The 26,842-nt window shown below is 41.6% G+C and overlaps 3 protein-coding genes and 1 pseudogene across 4 annotated transcripts; all 4 read right to left on the bottom strand.

Moving 5' to 3' along the window:
* Nucleotides 1-517: 517 nt before the first annotated feature.
* On the bottom strand, nucleotides 518-4,828 carry LOC119475996. The gene is made up of 2 exons (XM_037749157.1): nucleotides 3,570-4,828; nucleotides 518-3,529 (listed from the first exon to the last, which is right to left on the bottom strand). The coding sequence occupies exons 1-2, from the start codon at nucleotides 4,826-4,828 to the stop codon at nucleotides 1,453-1,455; spliced, it is 3,336 nt and encodes a 1,111-aa protein (XP_037605085.1). The 3' UTR covers nucleotides 518-1,452.
* A 1,874-nt stretch (nucleotides 4,829-6,702) lies between these two features.
* Nucleotides 6,703-8,984, bottom strand: LOC119476184 (cytochrome c oxidase assembly factor 4 homolog, mitochondrial). Of its 2 annotated transcripts, none has more exons than XM_037749421.1 (2): nucleotides 8,826-8,984; nucleotides 6,703-7,120 (listed from the first exon to the last, which is right to left on the bottom strand). In XM_037749421.1, the coding sequence occupies exon 2, from the start codon at nucleotides 7,082-7,084 to the stop codon at nucleotides 6,827-6,829; it is 258 nt and encodes an 85-aa protein (XP_037605349.1). In that variant the 5' UTR covers nucleotides 7,085-7,120; nucleotides 8,826-8,984; the 3' UTR covers nucleotides 6,703-6,826. The 2 variants fall into 2 exon arrangements, with proteins under 2 accessions (XP_037605349.1, XP_037605348.1); XM_037749420.1 differs by having other exon boundaries at nucleotides 6,703-7,117; nucleotides 8,826-8,983.
* Nucleotides 8,985-11,832: 2,848 nt separating this feature from the next.
* LOC119475995 lies at nucleotides 11,833-12,843 on the bottom strand (annotated as a pseudogene).
* A 3,799-nt stretch (nucleotides 12,844-16,642) lies between these two features.
* On the bottom strand, nucleotides 16,643-17,605 carry LOC119475994 (olfactory receptor 5B2-like). Its single transcript, XM_037749156.1, has one exon. The coding sequence runs from the start codon at nucleotides 17,603-17,605 to the stop codon at nucleotides 16,643-16,645; it is 963 nt and encodes a 320-aa protein (XP_037605084.1).
* Nucleotides 17,606-26,842: the final 9,237 nt, after the last annotated feature.

The following is a 26,842-nucleotide window of genomic DNA, read 5'->3' as shown; positions in this document are numbered from 1 at the left end:
AGTTCTAATGAGCCCAGTTTATGATGCCATCACTAGAGAGCGCTGGTTAATGAGCGTTGCGGTAACAAACGAGAGTTACGTATGTAACTACGGTTCTATGAGTTCTGGATGACTGCCAGAGGCAGTGTTTAACACTGGATGTTATCCATCTCGCGCACGCGCAGGTCGAGTATTTAATATCAACAAAGTCACATGTGACCTGGGATGACGTAGTTTATATAAGCCCACGTCATCATCAGAGATGTCCCTCCAGAATCTTCTCGCCAAGATTCCGAATGACAGCCAACTCTGGCAGTCATCCAGAACTCATAGAACCGTAGTTACATACGTAACTCTCGTTCTATTTCGTTCTTCCTGACTGCCAGAGGCAGTGTTTAACACTGGATGACGACTACCAACGTAGTCACGAGGAAAACCCACCTCACCGGGAACGGCCTGTGGATTCCTGAAAGACCACCGATGCTACTGCATGGGGAGCAGCAACATTGACCCTGTAAAAACGGGCAAAGGTGCATGGAGTAGCCCAGCTGGCCGCAGCGCAGATATCACTTAGGGGGATCCCCCGTAGTGCTGCCCAGGAAGTGGAGACACTCCTGGTGGAGTGGCCTCTGATATTAAGAGGTAAAGGCAGTCCTTTTGACCTGTATGCTTCCTCAATGGCCTGAACAATCCACCTGGAAAGCCTCTGCTTGGACAGGGTGTGCCCTTTCCTATGGCCCCCATAGCAGACAAACAGACTATCAGAGCGGCGAAAGCTCGCAGTCACCTGTATATAATGCCTTAAGGCCCTCACTGGGCAGAGCAGTTCTGCTGACTTAGCATCTTCACCCTGTAGGCATGAAGGGTCATAAGCTGCCAGCTCAATGACCTGATTAGAGTGGGCCGGAGCCAACCTCTTCGGGAAAAATGATGGGTTAGGCCAAAGTGCTACCCCTGTGCCATCCGAGTTCCAGCGAATACACGTTTCACTCACTGACAAGGCGTGAAGTTCACTCACACGTTTTGCTGATGCCATCGCCAAAAGGAAAGCAACCTTTACTGAAGACCACTCCAGCCCCGACTGATCCAGAGGCTCGAAGGGGGGGAGACAAAGGGCTTCTAGCACCAGAGGCAGTTCCCACGAGGGAACCTTGACAGCCTGCGGGGGGTTCCGCCGCTGGGCTCCTTTAAGAAATCGGGTCACCAGAGTGTGAGACCCCACGGTCTGGTTATCCACTCTGACATGCCCGGCTGAAATAGCAGCTACATAGACCTTCAAGGTAGAAGGAGAGAGTTTCTTCTCCAGCAAAGACTGCAAAAATCTCAGTATTATTGGCACAGAGGCACTCTGAGGTATCTCCTCATGAACTTTACACCACTCTGAGAATATTTTCCACCTGTTGGCATACAGTGCCCTGGTGGAGGGTGCTCTTGAGTCAGAAATGGTTTGAATTACCGCCTGGTCACATACCCTTAGGAGTGGGTCCGGCTCCTCAGGGGCCATACCCAAAGCTGTAGGCGATCCGGGTTCGGATGCCAGATGCGGCCCCCCAGCTGTGAGAGCAAGTCTTGCCTCTTGGGCAGGCACCATGGAACTCCGTCCAGAAGCCTGTGCATCCCTGGAAACCAGGGTCTCCCCGGCCAGTTTGGGGCGACCAACAGGAGTCTGTTGTTGCCGTGCTGTATTCTGTGTAGCGTTACTGCTATCAGTGGGAATGGTGGGAAGGCATAGAGGAGGCAATCTGGCCATGGGTGTGCCAGGGCATCCTGTCCCAACGGGCTTGCTGTCTCCGTCAGGGAGAACCAAAGAGGGCAGTGCGTTGAGGCTTCTGAGGCAAACAGGTCCACCTCTGCTGCGCCATATTTGCGCCATATCTCCTCTACCACCTCTGGGTGGAGCCTCCACTCGCCCGCGGGGGGTTTCTGGCGGGAGAGAAAGTCTGCCACCACATTCTGTGGCCCTGGCAGATACATGGCCCTGAGGCTGGAAAAACAAGGGAAAGCCCATACCAGAAGTCTCCGTGCCACCTGTAGCAACCGGGTTGATCTGGTGCCCCCTTGCCGGTTTACATGGTAGACAGCTGACTTGTTGTCGGACCGTACAACAACATGCCTGCCTCTCAAATGTGGTAGGAATTTGCGAAGTGCCAAATATATAGCACGGAGCTCGAGCACATTTATGTGCTCCGCCGCTTCCTGTGCTGTCCAGAGCCCCCTTATCGCTCTGTGCTGCCATACTGCCCCCCAGCCGGAGGGCGAAGCATCGGTCACCACCACCTCGCGACGTGAGGGAATCGAACCCAATGAGATGCCCCTGGCCAGATATGCCCCGGCTCTCCATGGCCGCAATGCAAGGAGGCATCGGCTGGACACCCTGACTCTCTTGGATCTGTGGGACTTTGGATCTAATTGGAGACAATTGATCCAAATTTGGAATGGCCGTAAGTACAGGAGGCCCAGTGGCACTACTGATGTTACTGACGTCAACATACCTAACAGCCTGAGAAACAGGCTGTACCTCAACCTCCTGTTCTTCCGGAACCGGAGGAGGAGCTGGAGTATGGCGTTTACTCGTCTTGGTGTTGGGAAGGCCAGCATATGGCGGGAGTCCAGAGTTAAACCAATGAACACTACCCTTTGGCTGGGTATGAGACAACTCTTGGCATGGTTGACGGTAAGGCCCAACCTTGTCACGTGATGCAGAAGGGACGCAGTGTCCCGCTCTGCCTGTTCCCTGGTCAGAGCACAAATTAGCCAATCGTCCAGGTATGGGAGGATAAGCATACCCCTGGCCTGCATTGGGGCGAGTGCCGCCCTCATGCACCTTGTGAAGACCCGTGGGGCAAGGGAAAGACCAAATGGGAGCACCTTGAATTGGAAGGCCTTGCCTTCGAACGCGAAGCGCAGGTACTGCCTGTGAGATAGTGCTATTGGGACGTGAAAGTATGCGTCCTTCAAATCGATGGATGTGAACCAACTGTGCCGTGTCACGTTTTGGAGCACATCTGCTGTACTCAGCATGTGGAAGGGCAACACCTTCAGAAATGTGTTCAGCCCTCGTAAGTCCAGTATAGGGCGAAACCCACCCTCTCTCTTTGGAATCAGAAAATAAACTGAGTAAAACCCACCTTGCTGTGTCTCTTGCCCCAGCTCTTCGATGGCACCCTTCCCCAGGAGGGTGGATATTTCTTGTCTGAGTGCCTGGGACTTTGTGGGATCTCTGACCGTGGTCAGTCTGATCCCACTGAAAACTGGGGGCCGGCGTCGGAATTGGAGATTGTACCCTTGGGAAAGCGTAGCCACCACCCAAGGGTCTGAAGTGCTGCTTTCCCAGCAGCTGAGTTGCTGCTGGGAGAAGCGTCCGACTGCCGGCCCCGGGGCATCAGGATCTTCCCCTCTGGCCCTTTGGGTACCTGGGGGGGCGATACCCTGACCCCCGACCCCTTCTCGCTTGAGGCACCGGCCGTGCCGGAGCCTGCGAGGTCCTCGGGTACGTATCAGGACGAGCTGGAAGCCGAGGGCGACTGGTACCACCACCCTGTGGGGGCCGCTGTCGCAATAAAGGCGTAGGTTCCCGGAAGCTAGCAAACTGCTGCCGAGTCTGGTTCGCCTGGATTCCCCGCTCCAAGGCCTGCTGTGCTGCTGGGCCAAACAGCTCCCCCGGAACCACGGGGAGAGTGCGGAGGGCTCTCCGGCCCGGCTCCGAAAGCGGAGATTGGGCCAGCCATACCTGCCGGCGAGTCAGCGTAAGGGTCGACATTAGTCTGCCAAGCTCCCTTGTGATAAGACCGAACGCCTGCAGGGATGCATCACTGAGGCTCTGGACGGAAGCATCCACGCCAGCAGCTTGCAGGGACTGGGACAAGGATAGTATCAGGTGGGAAAGAGAGTTTCCAAGACGGCCCATGCGTGCCGCTGTTTCATAAGCCTTGACTAGAAAGTCGTCTGTGATGCGACACTGGGGCCTGGGACAGCGAGCATCAGGCCTCAAGACCTCATTGGGAGACACAATAAGGGCGGCAATAGATGGCTCCACTGCTGGCATCTTACCCAGTCCGTAAGTGTCAGCGTTCTGCATTGAAGCTAAGGCCCTGCCGTCAGTGGTGTGGTGGGAAAGCGATTTCGGGTCTGGCCAGCATTTGTGGAGCTCCTCAATGTATGGCTGGGAGGGTGGAACAGAGAAACCCGCCAGGGGCGGGGCCCACCTAAAAAATGCACTGGATGAGGTGCCCGCAGTCGGGGCCTCATCCAAGCCTAAGCGTGCCAGAGCCATACGGACCACTGGCTTAACTGTCGCTGGAGCAGACTCTGAGTCTGCCCTGGACCCACTTCCTGACTGCTGGGAACAGGTGTCAGAAGCGTGGGAGGAGGCTACTAGCTCTCCCTGTCCAGGCCGGTCCTCACAGAACTGGCTACAGGAAGCCCTCGTAGACAGGGCATCCTCATCCCATCTCAGTGGGGTAGGTGTCATAGCCTGCGGGCTGTCATTCTGGGTTGCGTTCACCCTGCCTGGCTGAAGGTTAAGGAGCAGCGCTTTAATCTCAGCAAACTCTGATGTTAGCGTGTCGACCTTAGTTGCCAAACAGTCCACTTTCCGTGCCTTTTTTGTAGGTGGGGCCCCCTTAGGTGGGGCGCGTCTCCGCCCACTCCGTGCATTTGAAGGTACACCCGATAGGGGCAACTGGAACTCGAGCTGCTCTTCTAGCTCAGCTAATCGAGCTATCTTCAGCTCCCGTGGCATAAAACTACAATTCATGCACTGACTGTCGGACAGCCCCTCCCTCAGGTGTACAACACCGAGGCATGTGGGGCATTCATCATGGCCATCAGTAGCTAGCAGTGGAGCCATGCAGGCACGGCAAACATGCTCACCTAACATGGTGCTGCTGATATTTATAATAATTCTTAGTATTAATTTTATACTCTTATATTTAATTAAATAATGTATTTATCTTACTAATATAATGTGTTTACTTAGTTATGCAAATCATTGGTTACACTGGAGTGAAAGCACTCTCTAGTAACAGAGAGAAAAAAAATTACATCAATTTGCTTAACAGCAAACTGTCTCAGTAACTAGACACTAGCTTTGAACTAGGACTGTTATTATACAAAAGACAGGGGAGATAATAACTTCCCCTTTAACAGCAGCCACAAAATAAGTTAACCCACAAGCGAAATCACTTACTGGGGAGCGGTCGCTCTATCTATCAACAAAGGAGATGTCTGCTTTAACGAGCGAAATCACTCGCTGCTGAGCAACACACACTGTAAAAGGAAATGAATTAGCCGACAACAGCCCAACGGGGCTCGTTGTCCGACGGAGGCTCGCCGATACTGTAGCGCAAACACTTAGCTCGGCGGCAATAAACAATAAAGGAGACCGAAAACAGACTCCTATCAACAAACGTAACTTAAACTCTAACGACGGGAGGATATACTCACCTTGTTATCCTAGCTCACCTGTCGTTAGCCTCGCTGAATTGAACCGGCGAAAACACCGGTGTTACAGCGTCTAAAGTGTTAGAGTGTAGCCGTGATTAACTAATCGCAGCCCTTGGAGGACGAAACCGTAGCTCCAACCATGCGGTTGCAGGGCTTCCAGCGAAAAGTCAACGGCTTATCTCTTTAATCAACCTGCATTCGCGGATTACCTGCCGCGAGAAGATTCAAGGGACATCTCTGATGATGACGTGGGCTTATATAAACTACGTCATCCCAGGTCACATGTGACTTTGTTGATATTAAATACTCGACCTGCGCGTGCGCGAGATGGATAACATCCAGTGTTAAACACTGCCTCTGGCAGTCAGGAAGAACGAAATAGAACAAGCCTTTTACTGTTTAAACTGGAGACTAATTAATCTCCAATTAACAGTTTCAATGATTAAAACTTCCTAACCTGTGATGGGCTGCAAAAGAAAAGCTAGTTTTACCACACTTTGTCGTATATTTTTTGTTATCCTAAAGTTTGTAATTTTAAACATTGTAGGCCTTTTAAAAGGTGTTTGAATCACTGACTTCCATTCACAGTTTTAACTTCAGTTACCATTGTTGTTGTGATGTCCTCCGGGCTTTGTGAGGAACCTTGAAATGTCTCACAAATAAAACTGAAATGAAAAATACTTACTGCTCTTTGGAGTCACTAGCTTATGTTGTTCATGGTAAAGCTTGGATTTCTTGCATTGCAGCTCACAGACCCTTCACTGAAATTTACCAATACTGGAATGTAGTCAGTTAATGTCTCATTCAGCAGTATGGAAAACGGTAACGCCTGCACTCTACTCCATGCTGTTGACCTGACAAAGATCCAAGCCGGATCGAAATGTAGTCAATGAAAATATTGTGGCATGGAGTAGTGTGCAGGCGTTACGTGATGTCCGTATAATCTTCAACTCATTCAACAGTATGGCCAATTTGTGACCACCACAAGAGAGGAGCGTTCATATGGACTCTTCTCGTGAACACGGTAAACACAATCCCATTTGAAGGCACCACAAGATATATATTGAGCGAGCGGGACATTTTATAAATAGAAAAAGTAACTTCCCAGTGCTCTCTGGTGGACAAACCATAACGACACAGTTTCTTTCTCTACTCCCATTTCTTGTTGCAGTGCAACTTATCAGACGACATACAAACTGTTTGCGATAAGCTTCTATTGGCTGATAAATCACATTTATTGGTTGAGCTCTCCAACACACTTGAAAGTCCAAGTCAGGGTTTTTTGTAGCTGCTCGTACTTTATTTTCATTAACAATTAAATTAGGTACTTGAGGTCTTTCCATCTCGAGCTTGTCTTCAACACATCCTAGGCCATGTGTGTGTGTGTGTGTGTGTTGTGAGTTCAGCTGGGTGCAGACTCAGTGGAGGTTGGCCTCTGCTGCTTCATCAGCTGTTGTTTCCGTGCGTTTTGGAAATTCATCATGCAGTCTTTGAAAGTCTGGACCTGGCTCTGGCACACGCGCCAGTCCTGGTGTTCGGCCATGCACTCCTGCACAGCGTAGTGTAGCTCTGCACAGCCGGTGCGAGATATCATCCGATCAACAGGGTCATCCTCGTCATCGTCTTTACGGCTGCGGTCATGGGGTGAAGGGGACGCCATCCTGTTTCAGTGCACAGTGTTGACTCAGTGGCTCTGCTGAGGACAACGCACAGTGTTATAAATAAGCAGGTGATGATACAGTTCTAGGAACAACCACAAAACATCTCAGGCTTTTCCTTCAGCATGCCTTTGCTGTTCAGCCTCTTCACAGTGATATTTATCTCTAAATATTCAGCTGTAAAATCTGTAGTACTCACTTTCTTTAAGTGCGAATTTTTAGAGGGCCTATTTAAACACTTAATAAGGTACTGCTCTATTTTGTTACTAATTTTCTATTACATTTCTATTTTAATCATATTATGAGTCGTTACGGTTGTCGGTGTGCGATGTAAATCTATCCCATGTCATAAGGCACTTTCGCTTTGTGAAAAAGTATTTGTTTTTATTAGGGCTGTCAAATATACCGCGATTATTTCTATAGTTTTAAAGCGAAGATACTGGTATCATATGAAACTAGAAAACCTAAGGAATCCATTGGTACCAACCATGTCATGCTAGCTTGTCGGGAAGGAGGTTAAATAGCGCTCCAAACTTATACAACATTTTGGCGAGGAAAAATTGGCATGGCCATTTTCAAAAGGGTCCCTTGACCTCTGACCTCAAGATATGTGAATGTAAATGGGTTCTATGGGTACCCACGAGTCTCCCCTTTACAGAAATGCCCACTTTATGATAATCACATGCAGTTTAGGGCAAGTCATAGTCAAGTCAGCACACTGACACACTGACAGCTGTTGTTGCCTGTTGGGCTGCAGTTTGCCATGTTATGATTTGAGCATATGTTTTATGCTAAATGCAGTACCTGTGAATGTTTCTGGACAATATTTGTCATTGTTTTGTGTTGTTAATTGATTTCCAGTAATAAATATATACATACATTTGCATATTTGCCCACTTCCATGTTGATACAACTTTTAAATACTTGACAAATCTCCTAAAAATTAAAATGTATATCTTATATCATATCAGTTTGCGTAGAAACGTTAGTCTTCTAATAAAGTTGATTGCCTTAAATCCTTACTTTTACATTAGTTAAATGTCAACTTTGCTGATAATACCAATGTTCTTTTACTTGCAATTTTGAAACCAGGACTTTTACTTAACGTAATGGATTATTTTTTAAATGTTGTATTGCTACTGTAACGTGGTGGTGGATCACTCTTAAGGAGAATAAACATGCAGGATGGAGACGGATAACTTTTTAAGTAGCAACTTTACTGTTCTTCCCACTTCATCAGTTTCACCACAACAACAACAACAACAACAACAACAACAACACTTCCTTGTTCCTAACTCACGTGCCACAGAACTAACCAATCAGAGGCCAGAAGGACCTGGACTAAGGTAAATGTCAGGAAGATACTCACAGGTAGATTCAAGATATTATTATAACTATTTCAAAGACGCTGCCGTAAATATTTGAACATGTAAATAATAATCGTGTAAACATAAATATATGTAAATAATTAACTGTGTAAACATTGTAAATACATATTTTTAGTAACTTAACTCAAATATATAAATTAACTTCTAAACCTTACACTACTTTTGCTTAAGTAAAACAAAAATGAGAAAATTTCCACGACTTGAAAACACTTGTGGATGTTAATCTAACTTACTGTGGTCATGTAACAGCGTGACTCCTGAACGTTAGCTAATGTCACGTTGGTTATCTAACAGAGTGAGGCTTCATGTTATCTAACACAAACGTTCACAGATAATACCCCTCTCTTGTTCTCACCTGTTTATTCTCCGCTCTCCGTCCAGACACTGATATTAAGTGTCCTTAACCCGCATTAAACCCGCATCACGCTGGACGTCTCATAACACAACCAGACTGTCAACTTCTGGTGCTGCGCGGAGGACACATTTGAGCAGAGGTCTCGGAAGTGTGTAACCGTAAAATAGTTCCGTCGATGCATACATCTGTTCCGCTTCATACAGAGAGAAAACAACAACTGGCAATTAAGTCATTTGGTGAGTAATTAATTCATTAATTATTCAAACTTTATTTCAGACACACAGGAGGGTCCATAGCAATAAAAGAAAAGAAAAAAAAGAAAAAGAAACAAAAAACATACAAGATTAGACCACAGCAGTTCATCATTCAATTCATATGTAGGTTTCATAAATTCATGAATCAATGAATATATGAATGAACAATTTTTTTTCCTAGTGCAAATGCCACTATAGAGAGCAGGACACATCACCATTGTGTATGTCCTCTTGCTTATTGACAGATTGTTATTATGGGGACCAGATTCCAACAGACCAAATGTGGGACAATTAAAGAGTATGTTTGTGTGGGACAATGTGGGACACGTTACCAAGGCTGAGAGGTAGTCTACAATTTTGATATAATGTCTATCTAACTTAAATAATTAACATTTCTATTCTGCCCCTTATCTTGTAACATCTCTATGCTTTGCCCGAATGCATCCATTGATCGGCACATCTCCTTTTGAGCCGCACATTGGCAAATTTCACAAAAAAAAACTTTGAGAATGGCTTTCCACCGGCTTATAAATACTTGTAAGAAGTCTTTCTTTTCTTTGTGGTAGTTTACATCATATTCCACCTAAATCTGCATAGCTTGTGACTTTGTGGTGACTCGCAGTTTTATCCGTTGGGCATAGCAAAGCAAAGACGGTGAAGTGTTAACCTGCACTTGACCCACGTGTGCGCAGTTTGACAGCAAACACAGCCCCACGATGACAGCCTTCCCTGCTTTCTTCACAGCCATTGGATACAAACCAGATTTAAAAAAAGCATCTGTCCTGCAGTGGTTTGACTCTTGAAAACTAGAGCCAATGAAAATGTGGGACATTGTCTCAATATGTGGGATGTGGGACCAGGGATAAAAATGCTGTGCAGTCCCTCGTAAAGTGGGACACCTGGTCACCCTACAGCTTGTGTGGTATGATGTTCAGTATAATGTGCCTGTAGTTCATGTAGCCTGTAGAAAACATATGCTTATAGCCTCTTACAAAAATATTGTTGTGTTTTCAAGAAGGCCTACTTGTGAAAATGATTTTATAGCCTATTTTATTATGTTTTGAGTTGTTAACATTTAGAAACTAAAAGCTAACTAAACAAAACAAAAAAAAACATTGTAGGTAGGCCTATTATCTGAAATAAAATTGAAGACCAATGAGCTGTGATGTGACTAATGGATCTTGCTTGGGAGTGGGCTATTGATTAATAAACCTAATAAAAAAGATGACTGTATAGCCCTAAATATTTTTAAATGGGGGATCATTTAGGCAAACATCCGGTTTGACTGGGTTCCTTAATAGAGCGAACTGAGTCGTTGAAATGAGTTAATTTTCAGGTAGACTAGTTCACGCATGCAGGAAATCTTTCAAAGGGAAAAAAGGAGAAACACAGTTGTAGTCTCATTTGTTTTAATTTCAAACATTTCCACCATATGATTAAAAAAAAAAAATTAAATGACACAAATCATACAGGAGCTTGATACATAGAGACCAGGGTTCACATCCATGCCCGCTGTATGATGATGTGTTAAATCTACTAAAACCTCCCTAAAAAGATTTGGTTGAATATAGGAAAAGTCAGCGCTTCTTGTGCTTCAAAATCAGTGTTGACTTAATCTTTAACCAAAGCTGATCTTTAGTGCTTTGAGGTTAAGTATAAACCGGTATTAACCATTTCCCTGTGTTGAAGGGAAACAAACATAGGCATTTGGAGACAGGGCTGCATAGTGACACCACATGATATCCGATACTGTAGCAGGATACATGGAATGACAAACTGGTAGAAGATAAATCATAAGAGTTTGAAACAGAAATAAGACATCATCAGCTGCTCTGAAAGCCTCCCCTATCACGCATTGATCTCACTCATAGTCACCCTGCTAGAGGAATAATTCAGTAGTTTTAATCAGTGAAGCATCTCATCAAATATAACATCAACAACATTCAAGCAGCCTAAAATTTGGAAATTAAATTCGGAAATGTAATTAAATTTGTCGTCAGGTTTATAAAATATTTGAAGACAAATCACATATTTGAACACAAAACTGCAGAAACAATTCAACAAACATGCCATTATCAGGTGGGTATCATTTCAAACCTAAATATCTATTCAAAAAACATCTACGGTGGTGTGTGAGGACCAGCTGAGCCTTTAGGGTCTGCTCCTGTCATGTTCTCAGAAGACCTCCTCCAAAATTAGTAATCTGTTTAAATAATGCTCATATTATTATCATTATATATGTGATTTTCCTCATCAAACAAATCGTACTGGATCAATGTGCACCAACTCATCTACAATCCATGCATCGTGGTGATTAATCTTGATTAAGATAAGATAAGACATTCCTTTATAAGTCCCACAGTGGAGAAATTTGCAGTAAAATGACCAGATGGTACGCATCAAGTGTGTAAAGCATCACTGGTGAGAAAGATTATTTATAGCTTTTGTAAGGGTCTGTTAAGAAACTAAAGTAGACAATTTTAAACCCATTTTCAAGCCCTCGATGTTGCAAGTCGGGCTTGTGTAATCTGTTCCCCCTTATCGATAATGTTTCCCTCCCGTTAGAATAGCTTAGGGAAAGCCTAAGGGTTTAGGTTAGGTTATGGTTATATGTGTAGCAGAGATAACTGATTAGGGTTAGGTTGGGGTCAGTTAAAGATACATAAAAAGTGTCAAAGTGGCTTTACGAAACCTGTTTTAATGAAAAACTGGATGTAAGATCAAAAAGAGCCCAGGCTTTTGACCCACTACGCTTAGGGCCTGAATGTTTTATTAACCCTCCAACGTTTGCTCTGACGTTGGTTTGTGCCAATTTTATTTTGTCTTACCAGAGCCAGGGCTCTGATTTTGATCTCTTTGGTCTTCAAAGAATATACAATAGGATTGACGCAGGGTGGGATGCAAGAGGCCAGCGACAGGCTCAGCACACGCTGGTCCGGGTCAATCAGACGCAGATAAAACCCAATAATAAAAATTGTAATGAGAGGAATGTAAAATACAGCAACGAGGATGATATGCTCAACGCATGTGGCCAGAGCTTTCACCCGACTGTCTAAAGATTTCATCCTGAACACAGTCACCAGGATGCTGATGTAAGACAGGAGAATAAAAGCAAAGGGTACTACAAGATTCAAAAAAGTGAGAAAAGTAGCTGTAGACCAGTGCAGAGTGTAATCATTACAGGCAAGTCTAAACACAGGCGCATAGTCACAGAAATAGCTGAACACTCTGACAGAACTGCAAAAAGACAGTTGAGTCATTATACCTGCAGAAAATGCAATGATTCCCAGAGCAAACGACCAAGTCAGGCCGACAATACAAGACATGCTCCGCAGTGTGTTGATGGAGTTGTGACGCAGAGGGAAACATATTGCGATCAACCTGTCATAGGCAAGTATAGCGAGTGCATATGACTCCAAAGTCCCGAACATATAGTAGAAAAACATTTGTATCAAACACAAGTTGAATGGAATGAAGTTCTCCTTAACAAGGAAAGTCTTTATCATGCTGGGAATAAGGCATGTGTTAAGGACTATATCAGTTACTGCGAGGTTGACCACAGCCTAAAATTTTGGCGTGTGTAAGCAATGATTAAAGACAATTACGTAGATCACCAAACTGTTGAACAGCACTGTAACCACATAAACAAAAAGAAGAAAGATGAAGTAGACACTGATGAAGGGAAATGTCTCAAATCCGATGATATAGAAGCCCGGAGGATGAATGATGAGAGAGTCGTTTAAAACAGTCCTGAGAAAAGACATAGTTTAACTCCGCAGCCTGTGTCGGAGGATGGTATCTGGTCCTCAGTGTTTAAAAGCTCTTCAGTCTGTAAAACAGAGAAATCATATCACATTGAACATTAGAGTGTGGACTTCTATGGAGGTTAATTGATAAAATGCACAATTTGCATGCCATTCTGATAAAACACAATCAAACAAAGCAGCATTTGTATAATACATCCTCACTAAGTTGATTCAGGCATTAATGTGCTACAAGTCAATAAATTAAATCTACCTGATTTTCTGTGAAGAGTTGTTTTAGCACTAACTGGTGATGCTGACTCTTCAGAGCAGCATGCAGATGACTGCATGTCTGACTTGTGGACGGTGACAAATATACTCTCCTGACTTATCTCCGGACATCAATCAGGAGACAATTATAAGCAGAGACCGACTCATTGCGCAATACTCTATCATGAAGTTTATTTGATCCTTGGAGAGTAGGTTATATATTTTTCATTAATGTATCCTACATTTAAAACAAAAGGGTTGATTTTTTATTTGATTGATAATTTAAAGAAACATGCAAGCGTAGTAAAATAAAATAAAACGGAATGAAATAAAACAGAAAAAAAGAAAAGAAAATAGGTCTTAGATAAAGACATGTTGCGTTTGACATTTCAGAACTACTCAGTCTAACTCATCTTTGATGAAGACAAACATTTGAACTTTACCATATATCAAAGTTCTAGTAAGAATAAGTATCAATATGATATGGCAAATGTAACAGTTCCACTGTTATTATGTATAATTTTAGACAAATAAAACACATTTTGTTCATTACTAATCAAAATTTGCTCAAATTTATGAATTTGTATTTCATTTTGTAAAATGAAAATATCATAATATTGCCACTGTACAATTTTACTAGATGATAACATTGAATTGTTGTTAGTGTCTCAGTGTTACATTTGTAATTCTTGTTCTACTGAGGCCTGTGGTCAGAAACCCGTAGTCCAGTCAACTTGTTCAGTAAATACTATTCTCCTATACCCACATTGACCTCCGCGACCTCTTGTGAGCAGACAGCAGACAGAGTTTAATAACGGTCCACAGTGTAACCACTGGTTAATTTGGACAGTTATGTTTGAGGATGCAGGAGGAGATTTGACTGCACATGATTTCTACACTGAAAAAGATAAAAATAAAAAATGATATTAGTATAAAAAATTACTTTTCCATTCAAGTGTAAGAACATTTGAACATTTTGTTTGTGCAAAGTGAGAAACAACAGTGAGAAACACATTTAATGACTTGTTTGTTGCATAATGATCCCTGCGGAGGCATTTATCATTAAATAGGCCGTGGTGAGCCAAAACAAAATAGTTCTAATGAGTCCAGCTTGTGTTGCCATCACCAGAGAGGTTTGGTTAATGATCTCAAATTTAACAAACAACCCTTTTACTGTATGCACTTCAGACTAATTAACCTCAGTTGCCCCTATTAGGAATGAAAACAATTAAAAATGGGTGGAAATTGGTGTGAAGCTGTCATTTCATTCAACTTACACCTGCTTTCAAAGGGCCACATGAGAAACGCCAGGAAGTCCTTTGCCTTGACACTCCACAAAGTGTCCTCTGACTACCTGTTGTTTACTCAGATAACATGTTTAAGCTCTAACCTACTAGTTCTACTTTGTTTCATAAATTATAGGTTTCCTTAAAGAACTTACAAACAGTAACTTCCTTTAAGACTTTAAACTCAATTTACCAGTGGTTACTGTACATTCATTGTTAGCTTTTTAGGCAAATTCCCACTTGTGACTATAAAACTCTAAAGCAAGGATTAAATTACACGTCTCATTTCAGTAAATATTCTTTTCGTAATTATTCTATTCTGTCTAACATGGTGCTCATTTGAATCATTGACAGATTTTTTTGTTCATTGTATGCCAACTTTTTGGTTTTGCACATTGTTTTTAGCCTGATAGATTATTTTAAATGGTTTGTGCAGTCACTGGGTCACTTCATGGTAAGGGACATACAAAATCACCTATAATTATGCATTTCAATTATCCCTCTGCCCATATTTCCTTAGAGCACTGCACTGCAACTGCAGCACAAAGTGGTCCCGTTTAAGCAGTTAATATTCATCCATCCTGTGTTTATAGAAGTATGATCCAGTTTTACTACTTTTTTATACATTTTTGAAATGTCAAAAAGCTAAAATGTTCATCCTAGAAAGTGATAATGAAATGAAAGTGTACATAACTGAGCTCAGTTAATTTGTCTACATACCCCTTTCTCTCCTGGAAGTCTTAACAAATTTGAAAGAACCAGAAATAAACAGAAGAACAAAACATTTAATTAAACAGGCTCATCAAACTCAGGTTAACAGTTTTTCAGGTAACACATAAGAGATTACGATCACATTCAAACATTTCAAGTACATTTTATGTATAAATAAGTCAGTAATATGTAGTTTGACATACAGTATATTTTATTCACTTGAATTTGGTGAGTGTTTACATAATGGCAGAACATCAAACAAAAATTAAGAAAAACATATTACTGACTAATAAGGAATCATAATATGACACTGCAAATGTGTGGAAACTTGGAAAAAAAAGAAAAAGAAAGAAGAGGTCCGGAGTGCTCGGAAATTCAAATAACTGTAATGAAGGTGCTCTTTGGTCAGGAGAACAAAAGTTCAAAAAAGAAGAAAGGTCCAAGGTACTTTTCTAGCAAACAAGTTAAAAAAGATATATAAGATGTATATATTTATATATTATATTTTATATTATTATATATAATATTATTATATATATATTTGTGTCCGACTTGAGCCCAACTTGCTCTGACGTCATGCACACATGGGCAACGATAACCTCACGAGATCGAAGCGGCTGCAGTTTTTAGAGCCAGGCGCAGCCGACAGTAAGACCCAGGGCATGATGGGAAATGCCTGGCTGTCGCCTGATCAAAGAGCTGATTGGCTCTTAGTTTTGACAACATCACCACGTGTTGTAGAAAGTCTTTCTGTGTAATTGTAATATTTAACACTAGATTGTAAGCTATTAGTCTCATGTTGTGCAATAAAGGTTTCATCTGTTAACAAACATATCTGGTGTGGTTTATAATAATAATAATAATAATAATAATGAAGGTTATTTATATAGCATTTATTAAAACGAGCAATTACAATGTGCTTTACAAGGCAGACAAAAAAATAATAAATGCAAATATGCTTGCATTATGCAAATGTATGTATATATATTTATTATTGGAAATCAAGAAACCCTCACAGGTACTGCATTTAGCATAAAAAAATATGCTCAAATCATAACAAGGCAAACTGCAGGCAACAACAGCTGTCAGTGTGTCAGTGTGCTGACTTGACTATGACTTGCCCCCAAACTGCATGTGATTATCATAAAGTGGGCATGTCTGTAAAGGGGAGACTCGTGGGTACCCATAGAACCCATTTTCATTCACATATCTTGAGGTCAGATTTCAAGGGACCCATTTGAAAATGGCCATGCCAGATTTTCCTCGCCAAAAATGACTTCACTCTAGCTTTAAAACTGAACATGCTACAACCTAAAAATCACAAGTTGTGTCAATTTGTTAAAGAAATTAGTGGCATTAAAATGATTTTGCATTAATGCATTATCATCGCGTTAACATTGACAACCTCTAGTCAGCATTCGAGAAACCATGAAACAGTAAAAGTCCCTCCTCTGTGTGGAAACTGCTGATGAATCAGACACAACTATCCCTGCTTTCCCTGACGGAGAAGGAAAATAGGCCCCATTTTGTCACACCACACACACAAGAAGTTGTCAAGGGCTTGTTTTCATTCTATGGACCAGTGCCAGGGCTCTGGTTTTAATCTCTTTGGTCTTCAGAGAATATACAATAGGATTGATGCAGGGTGGGATGCAAGAGGCCAGCGACAGGCTCAGCACACGCTGGTCCGGGTCAATGGATCGCACATAAAGCCCCATTAAGAATATGCTGAATATAGGAATGTAAAATACGGCAACAAGGACTAGGTGCTCAATGCAAGTGGCGAGAGCTTTCATCCTGCTGCTTACTGACTTCATCCTAAACACAGTGACCAGGATGCTGACGTAAGACAGAATGATAAAAGTGAAAGGGGCCATCAGATTCACCATACTAGAGGCTGAAGCTACTGACCACTGCAATGTGTAATCATTACAGGCGAGTCTAAACACAGGCGCATAGTCACAGAAATAGCTGAACACTCTGACAGAACTGCAAAAAGACAGTCGAGTTATGATCGCCGTGCTGTACGCTACTCTTCCCAGACTGTAAACCCAAGTCAAGCCCACAATACACCCCATGATCGGCACAGTGTTGAATAAGTTCTGACGCAGAGGGAAACATATTGCGATCAACCTGTCATAGGCAAGTATAGCGAGTGCATATGACTCCAGAGATAAAACAGCATAGTAGACAAACATTTGTAACAGACAGAGGTTGAATGGAACAAAGTTGTCTTTAAAGAGGAATGTCTTAATCATGCTGGGAATAGTGCTTGTGTTTAAGATTACATCAATGACTGCGAGGTTGATGACAGCCAGAAATTTAGGAGTGTGTAAGCAGTCGTCACGGGCAATTATGTAGATCAATAAAATATTGAACACTAATGTAACCACATAGACAAACGTGAGAAAGATAATGTAGACACCGATGAAGGGAAATGTCTCAAATCCGATGATATAGAAGCCCGGAGGATGAATGATGAGAGAGTCGTTCAAAACAGTCCTGAGAGAAGACATTGTTGAACTCCACAGGCTGCGTGCTGGAGGATGGTGTCTGCTCCACAGTGTGTAAAAGCTCTCTGATCTGAAAAAGATATTACTTATTACTCATCTTTCAAATCACATACTTCAAACAGACGCATATACACTCGTGCATTTGGCATTGAAACCATCATTGTGCGACAGAATAGAGCGTACTTTTGGCTCACCTGTTTTGGTTGATGAACATTTTACGCAAAGTGGCTCCATATGCTGCCGACTCCAATAGTAGCCATTGAATGTCTGCGTGTCTGACCTGTACACAGTGGAAATTATACCCTCTTCATCAATCTCAAGAGGTAACATGCAGTCTTCTCATTAAGAATAATATGGATCATCAATACAGTAATGAGCTCATGGCCTTTTACTGAAATTAAAGGTTAATCCGTGGAGAGTATATTGTCTTCTAATTTATCTTGCAGGCAAAACAAACATGTTATTGTTTTGAGATTCTAAGCACTTCATTAATTTTTTATCTCAAGAGCAGGAAAACATGCAGTTTATAATTAATAACACTGAAACCCAATCAGAAATCACCTTTATTTCCATCAAACAACATTAATCACATGTATGTATTAAGAGACGTGTCAATCTATTTGGGAGTGGCCCTTCTGTTTTCATTTGATTGTGTCTTTTAAGGACTAGAAATCTAATATACTCGTTGGTTTTGATGCGGACATGCTTTCACGACCACGGACAGAGACTAGATTAGAGTCCAGTTTCAATGAGACAGCAGAGTCAAAGGTAGATTTACCCTTGATATAACTCTAACACCATGATTTTAGGAGGATGTATAAAATGTTTGTCTCATGTTTTGTTTCATAAATATTCAAACGGTTGTTACCACATAAATATTTCTAAATCACTTGTTACAAACCGTCGTATGTACTCGTCTGTACTCCAACATAGAAACTGACTGATAGATGAGACCTGGTCAGAAGCCTCTTGACCAATCAGGTCTCAACAGTTATCACATAGACTATAAAATATGGACGTAGTCTCCGTGATGTCACTCATAGGTTTCTGAAGAGCGGTTGCGAAGCTCTGGCCGTCGCCATCTTTGCCGTGACGGCGCAGCCTAACTCACAGCTAATCCAAAAATGCTGAGGCGGGCCCGGGTGATGTACCAGAGCAGACAGCTAGTAGCTATCGACTTGATGTGGCACCCTACTGTCACTCAAAGCGGCCACGCCCTCAATTATACCTAACTTTAAGCCTTAATATAATTTAAACGGGTGTTGTTATGAATGGGGAAATTAGCTATACAGACCAAAACCTTTTTTTTGTACCAGGCTTTAAACATGTTTATTTCTGCTTTAAAGATGGACATTTTAAGGAGTCCGAAATACAGAGCAGTTTCCTGGCCAGCTGCTGCACTACAACAATGTTACCCTCACCTCAAGGGTTCACCCTTGCCTCAGCTTAACCAAACTTTTGCCACTTGTTCCCAATGGATCCGATCATCTTCATCTTGTCATTCCCACGCATGTGTACACCGGCCCTCCAGGTGCCCCATCTGGAGTCTTTACAGTCTTTGGATGGGCAATGCAGGGGCCTTCAGGGCTGAACTACCCCGTCTGCATACAGCTACAAGTGAGGGTACATAGTGAACTGGATTCCTTCCCTCATCAAAATTCAAAGGAAGTGACCCAATCCAAACATGACCAGTGTGCCCATCACTTCATTGACTCTCTTACCCCCTTAAGAGTCAACACCAATGGACGACTACTTGCAGTCAAGCCGATTGGGAAGAAACTCTGGTGTCATAGCAAAGTCCTGGCCAAACATTTCTGGGCAAACTCTATGAGAAACTACCATCTGGATTTTCCACCATCAACTTGGACTCCTGCCTCATCTATGGGTCTCTCAAACACACTTCAGCCTTTACCCGCTTGCCATTACACACCAACATTGTTGCTCCAAATTTCTGCTGAGATACTTGATTTAATGTTAATAAGAAGTCAGGTCCTCGGTGTACTCTTTAGAATGAAAAAAAAATCTTATTATGACGAAAAACAAAGTGTAAAGTCTAAAGCCTCCTCCTCTCTGAGGGCGCATTTATCATCAAACAGTACATAATGACTCCAGACAAAATGACTTTCTGCCACATCTGACACCTCAGTCTTTCTAATGAACCCAGTTTGAGATTTCATCACCTGAGAGAGCAGGCTAATGACCCTTCTTGTAACAAACAAACCTTTTACCGTTTAGACTTTTGCCTAATTAATCTCACCTGCATCTATTAGCAGGTTTTGCAGTGTCACATTTGGAGGGAAATGGATGGGAAATTGGGGCCTCTGTGCACTATGCTTTCCCCCAAGAGTACCTTTTCTGAAATAACAAGTTTCTTTAGGCTACACAGTAGCACATCATTTGATTTCGTAGAGGCTTAATTAAATGTTGGAACACAATACATGTGCAACCATCTTTCGTCCCCCATATTCAACCACGACTAATAAAAATACTAATTGACTAACTATACCTTGTTAGTAATGGGAAACATAAAGACAATTTCTCTAATTTCAAAGTGTGTCTTTCACACTTTGTATAAACTTGGAGTACGAGGAGACATAACGACATTGACAATGAATAGTATTTCCTGAGGGGGCTTTTATCACCAAACAGGACACGGTGACCCAAGACAAAAGGATTCTCTCCTGCCTCTTTGCTCCTGGGAACCCGGCTAATGAGCCCTATTTGTGATGTCATTACCAAAGGATGCTGGTTAATGACCCTGCCTGTAACAAACAAACCTTTTACTGTTCTGTCTTAAGCCTAATTAATCTCATCTGCATCCATTAGGAGGTTTTGCACTCTCGCAATTAAAACCCGAGTGTAATGGGAATGGGTGTACATACACTGATATTAATGAGTTTTTAGTGTTCTTGAAAAGCTCAAGTGTAAACCTCCTAATTGTCTAATCGTCACCTATTCTCTGAAGGGCTGTAGGAGATAGGCCTGCGATCTCAGCCCCTACGCACCATCGTCACCTTTCTATAATTAGTATTCTAAGTGTGATGAAGTTGCCATTAAACTGCTTTAGATTGTGTTCACAGTTACATGCTGCGTTGGCATTGGACACAATGCAGAATCATCAAAAGGAACGCAATTCATTGGAAAATGGGCCGAAAGCTCACAAGACATCTTGAAATTACTTGTGTGCAGCAGCAGAAAATTCCAAATGCTTTTAAACAACCTGAAAAAAAGTAAAGGCTGCTAGTAATGGTGTTCTGGGTAACTCAAATCAATCAATATATGTACCAACTGATGTTGGGTATTTAAAGCGAGGTGTACATGGTCTCTCAGAAACGCCGCAACAGCAATATGGTCATACTTGCCCAACCTCCTGATTTTCTCACCCGTTTTTCATTTGCCCATCCCGGTTTCCTCCCAGAGTCACAATTCTCCCACATTTCTCCCGATTTATGTCAATTTTTCACACCTTTTTTCCCTTTTTGTTTCTGGCACTGTACGGCGTGTATAAGCCCTACTGTTTCTACCTGGACGACAATACCAAATGTCTTTTCCCGCCGCACATCACAGCATTACAGCTAAGCCGTCGTGGTATGGCGTAAGCCATTGGAAATAATTTCAGAGCACAGTGGTACCGTTGTAGCGTTGTGTCTGAAAGTACCTTCAGTGAGTGAGAGATGGAGAGAGAAATGGAGAGTACCAAGATAAAGAAATACTCAAGCAGAGCAAAAAAAATAATGAATGAATGAAAACTGATGAATATTAACCTAGTTTACACCAGATCCACACAAGTTCACACCAGAGGGGAGAATTATTCAGTTTTCTTTCCTGATAAAAGTAAAATTAAAAGTAGGCCTATTTAACAAAAAAATGCTGTTGCAGTGTACTTATTTTTTTTGTTATTTTCATTCTTAAAAAGTCACCAGAATGCAGGAAACAAAGTCTCTGAAACTCAATTCTTTCTGTGGAAGGATCACCAGACCCCCCGCTTTGGTTTTGAAATCCTCCCTATCTTTGAACACTCAAGGCTGGCAAGTATGAATCTGGTACAAATGGTGAAAATATAGGAACAACCAGCACTGATGTACCAACTATTCAATGTGACTGTTACAAAGGGATCCACTTCATGTCCAGATGTTTGTGTGCTCACCATGAGAGTAGACATGAAAACTTAAGAAACAATCCAGGTGCGTTGCTTAACTTTTTAGGGGTTATAATTAGGAATGGACAATCAAACTTTTTCTCTCCCAACACCGATTTTGATACCTCAGTTCAGTGCATCTGCTGTCACCGAGTGCCAATCCAATACCAGTGCTCTCTTTCCCCCCAAATTTAAACTGTACGTCGCTGCGTGGAACTCATTGAGATTGTTTTTATGTACGTTAACATGAGGCCAGGTTGCTATGGTGCTAAAAACAGAGTCAGTGGCCCACCGTGACTGAATGAATAAACAGGGAATTATTTAATAACATTGACTAAGAAACTGTATTTAATGGTTCAGACTGGCTGATACCTGATCCGCTCAATTAGGTCAGTATAAGGACCAAAATGCAGTGTATACAACTGAAACCCTAAGAAATATGGTGTCTCCATACTTTCAAAGCAGTTTGGAAGTCCAAGTGGTGATAGGGCCCAGCCAAGAGCCCAGCGTGACCCAGGAGAGCAGAGCAGATAAGAGCCATCTTCAGTGTTATTGTGCAGTGCAGTATACAGACTGTGAGATTTACTATCAGAGGCAAAGTCAGAAAAACACACCATGAAGTCATAAGTTAAGGAAGGGCTCTTTATTCAGTACTGAAATGTTGTTTTTTTTGTCTGTCGTTAAAGACAAGTAAACTGTCACAATAACAAGCTTGAATTTTCCATCTAAATTGGTCAAATTATGAGTTAGTACCCATGAGGAATCATCTCAGAACTATACTAATAAGTAAAGGAAGTGTGCTAAACTGCGGTTTTAACATCCCTTCCTGTTTACTTAACATGAGAAGATTAGGTACACATTATTTTGGATTATTTACAGAGAGCTGTAACATTAAACGTTCATATTATAATGAGGGTTTAAAGGAAGGTTGACTATTTGATTGTTCGTATAGGCCTGTTTTGAATTGTCAGGTTTTCCTCAAAAACGTAATGTCTCTTTAAAATATTTGCATTCCCATTTTCCCTTCCATTTAATGAATGAGGGAAGAGATTAATTAGGCAAAAGGTTCAACAGTAGAGGGTTTGTTTGTTTACAGGCAAGGTCATTAAGCGTTGTTCCCCAGCGATGCCGTCCCAACTGGGACTCATTAGAGAGACTCTTAGAGGCACGATCCTTTTGTCCTGGGTCATCATGTCCTTTGTGATAATAAAATGAATGTCAGTTGTAAATTCCAAGGGGAATCTCATGAAAGTGTCAGACAAAACAAAATATAAGTACATCGAAGAAATGTCTTCTGGGTTCCCTGCTATGCAACCGTATATTGTATGTTCAAGTCAATCCATGTTTGAATAGTACACTGACCTTGGCTAACTTGCGATGCCGTAAACTCATGACAAACTCTGTCTTGATGATTTGCACCAGGGCTGAATTTATGAGGCTCGGCTGGACTTTGATTTATGTAGGTTATTTGGTAAAAATAGATACCTCGGCTACAGGCGCCTGATAAGACTGAGAAACCATCCTTGAATTGATATGGGCAGAGAGTAGAGCTCCAGCAGTGGAGTTAGAGTTTCAGGACCATGGATAGCAACTTATAGCGCAGGTTTTCGTGAAACAGTCGGCTAATAGGAAGGGTTTCAAAAAGAAAGTCATGTACTCGTTATCAAAATACAATGTTTTACCCCTAATCACTACATTTTTATGTGTTAAAGCTTTATGTGAGAATGTTTTTTTAACAACCCCCTTCCTGCTGTTAACTACCTATGATTTATGGCTGCACATAAACTGCCTGATCTACATTTCTTTAATCCTGGTGTTGATTTATGATTCTTTTCACTCCAGGGTACTGGATATAAAATGAGTACTTGTGTTCTAACTATAGAGGGCCTGTGTGGAATTGAAGTGTTAAACTTAAATATATTGACTTTCTCTGGGGGGACATGACAGCTGTGTGAACTCAGCACACTCTTTACCTTCCAATCTACACTAACTCTTCTAAAAGCAACACTTCCAATTTGCAATCCTGCCTTTATGTTGTTTACAGTGTTGTGACAGCCATTCTTTGTCTGATAACATCACTGCTATCCTTGGCCTTGGCCTTGGCCTTAGTAGTTTTGCAGATTGATGTAATGGGTGTTTTCTTCTTTTAAACTAGGGAAGCACTGATCCAACTTTTTCAGTCCCAATAGCGATACCTGGGCTTTGGGTATCGGCCGATACCGAGTTTATGTGTAAGGCAACATCAGGCCTGACTTTAATATTGCTTTTCAAACTTTGTAAAACAAAATGTAGCAGCTAAATGCATATATACAAATTTAATGAATTGTTATTTATTATTGAAATAATAAGTACATAAACCAGCAACTTGGTAAAAAATCTTCAAAATTAACGGGAACCTGTTAATATGGGATTGGACAAATTTGCTTCATGCAAATGTATGTATATATTTATTATTGTAAATAACAATGACAAATATTGTCCAGAAACCCTCACAGCATAAATATACTTAAATCATAACATGGCAAACTCAAGCCCAACAGGCAACAACAGCTGTCAGTGTGTCAGTGTGCTGACTTGACTATGACTTGCCCCAAACTGCATGTGATTATCATAAAGTGGGCATGTCTGTAAAGAGGAGACTTGTGGGTACCCATAGAACCCATTTTCATTCACATCTTGAGGTGAGAAGTTAAGGGACCCCTTTGAAAATGGCCATGACAGGTTTTCCTCGTCAAAATGTAGCCCGTTACAACCTAAAAAACACAAGTTGCGTTAACGCGTTAAAGAAATTAGTGGTGTTAAAACAAATTTCCGTTAACGCGTTATTATCACGTTAACTTTGACAGCCCTAATATAAATGTGTTTTCCCCTGCGCTCCTGACACATGAAGTTTGTGTTTATGACCAACATATGACGATGAAAATCCATATATATATCATTCCCTGATGCTGCCTTTATCATCTGACAGGTGCCTTCAGAAAACACAACGCTCTCCTGACTTTAACTTTCCCAATGAGACTAATTTCTGATGTCATCACCAGAGCATGTTGGTTAATGATCTTGCCTCTTACAAATAAACCTTTTACAGTTTAGACTTCAGCCTAATTAATCTCATTTGCCTCTATTACAAATCACTGAACTACCAATTAAATCTCCCAATCACAATCTTCATCAGATACTACTACGTGTTTATACTGTAACAGTAATAGTACAGGTGTAATTTAATACGAGAGAACTATTGCTTTATCAGCCTTAACAAATCCATCCTAAAATGTCTCTGCTTAGAAGACTGGATCCTCAGTCTTTTTAAATATTTAATTGAATATTGTGAGACACAGAATAAAACTGCTTCTGTACATACAATTATTATATTTCCATTAATGCCCAAGCATGTTTGCCCCATCACTGTCTGTGGATAGTGAGTCTTATATAGAGTGACCTTAATTAACATAGACGTGAAATTAGATCATCAGCAGCATGATATCACAGCCATAAAGGTCATCTCTATATTCATTATATGTAGACCTCTACATACACAGAGGGGATACGGAGTAATCCCAAGAATATAAGAGAGCCTCATACTTTGTATTTAGGAAATTAGATGAGCCTCCATTGAGCTTCATATGTATATGTTCACATTTTAGTATATTTCTTATCCTGAGAGTGTTAAATTCTTTAATAAGTGGAAGGTCTGTGTTTGGCAAGAATCTGGCGTTACGATACGTATCATGATACAGGCCTAACGATTCTATATATTGCGATACTGTAAGCAAGGTGATATATTGCGATTTTTTTTTCAAATCTAATTTTAGGAAAAACTGTCATAGTATAAAGAGCACAACACCATATGTATAAAATCTGAGTAAAAAACAGTCACTATGTGAAATCGCTACTATGGGGACTAACATCATTACATCCATGGATCCACAAGAGTCTCAGCTTTCCAGTCATATCCAATTTATGCAATTCTAAGACTGTTTAGGGACCCCAGTATGCAGAAATATTAATATTAATATAACACCATTTTTGGAACAATTACTCATGGGTAGTACCAATATTAAACAAATTTTCATTCACCCCTTTGAAAATGGCCATGCCAGTTTTTCCTCGCCAAAATTTAGCATAAATGTGGAGCGTTATTTTGCATTCTTCGCGACATGCATGTATAACATGGTTGGTACCAATGAATTCCTTACGTTTTGTAGTTTCATATGATGCCGGTATATTCACTCTAGCTTAAAAATTGATACAGCGTTTAGGGCAATTTATACAGTATTGCAAAACATAATATTGCGATACTCGTGTATCGGTATTTTCTTACTACCCCGAAAAATATTTGGTTCCGTTAGACAGATGTTGGTAATGTTTCAAGACATTTTTTTTGTCCATTTGAGGCAACCATAAAACTGGGATAAGTGAGCATATTGTGAACCAGGTGGTATGAAGTCAGATGAAATGCTTAGATGTGGAAATAAAAACACATGCCAGTTTACTTTGTCCAGCTGCATTGAAACCAAATGGCCACACGAGGGTAGTAGTTGGCAGATTTTAATGGTAAAGAACATGATGGGTGCAAAAAGTTAGTGTGCACTCAAATGCACTCTGAATGATATAATAAGGTAGTTCTCTTCTGAACAAAGTAAACTACAGAACATAGTGTTGGAGCTGTATGTATCAGTTTAGCATTATAGGATGATATGTGAGTGTGGTAAAACGTGAAACCAGGACTTTACAGTTTCTGATGAGTTTTCAAATACAAATATAAATAGACGAGGGTACGAATGATGATATCATTGTACTGTAATGTGCTGTAGTTGCATGTTTTGCATTCAGACTGTAATATTTGTACTGAGAGGGAAAAAAAAGGCACTTTGAATGCTCAGAAAGTGCCAGGCAGGTTGTCAGAGGCCAATGTTATGACCGCTCGGAGGATCAGCAGCTTCTCTCGAGCGAAGGACAACATGAAATATTCAAACTGCTGAGTCTGCATTTTTTTTTTTTTTCACAGCCGTTTGAATGAGAAGCAGCCCATCACATAGTCATACTGCTCAAAGAGGCTCGCTGGCAGCTAATTAGCAGAGCTACAGTAGATGGTGCTGTGA

This window comes from Sebastes umbrosus, chromosome 17, assembly GCF_015220745.1.
Source record: "Sebastes umbrosus isolate fSebUmb1 chromosome 17, fSebUmb1.pri, whole genome shotgun sequence".
Lineage (NCBI taxonomy): Eukaryota > Metazoa > Chordata > Actinopteri > Perciformes > Sebastidae > Sebastes > Sebastes umbrosus.
This window is presented reverse-complemented; position numbering and strand designations above follow the sequence as displayed.

Bases quoted from the DNA above. Each gene is read 5' to 3' on its own strand.
- LOC119475994 (XM_037749156.1), bottom strand. From the start codon at position 17,605: ATGTCTTCTCTCAGGACTGTTTTGAACGACTCTCTCATCATTCATCCT.
- LOC119475996 (XM_037749157.1), bottom strand. From the start codon at position 4,828: ATGGCTCCACTGCTAGCTACTGATGGCCATGATGAATGCCCCACATGC. The intron at 3,530-3,569 runs GTTTGCTAGCTT...TTATTGCGACAG, and splicing joins GCGAACCAGACTCGGCAGCA to CGGCCCCCACAGGGTGGTGG.
- LOC119476184 (XM_037749421.1), bottom strand. From the start codon at position 7,084: ATGGCGTCCCCTTCACCCCATGACCGCAGCCGTAAAGACGATGACGAG.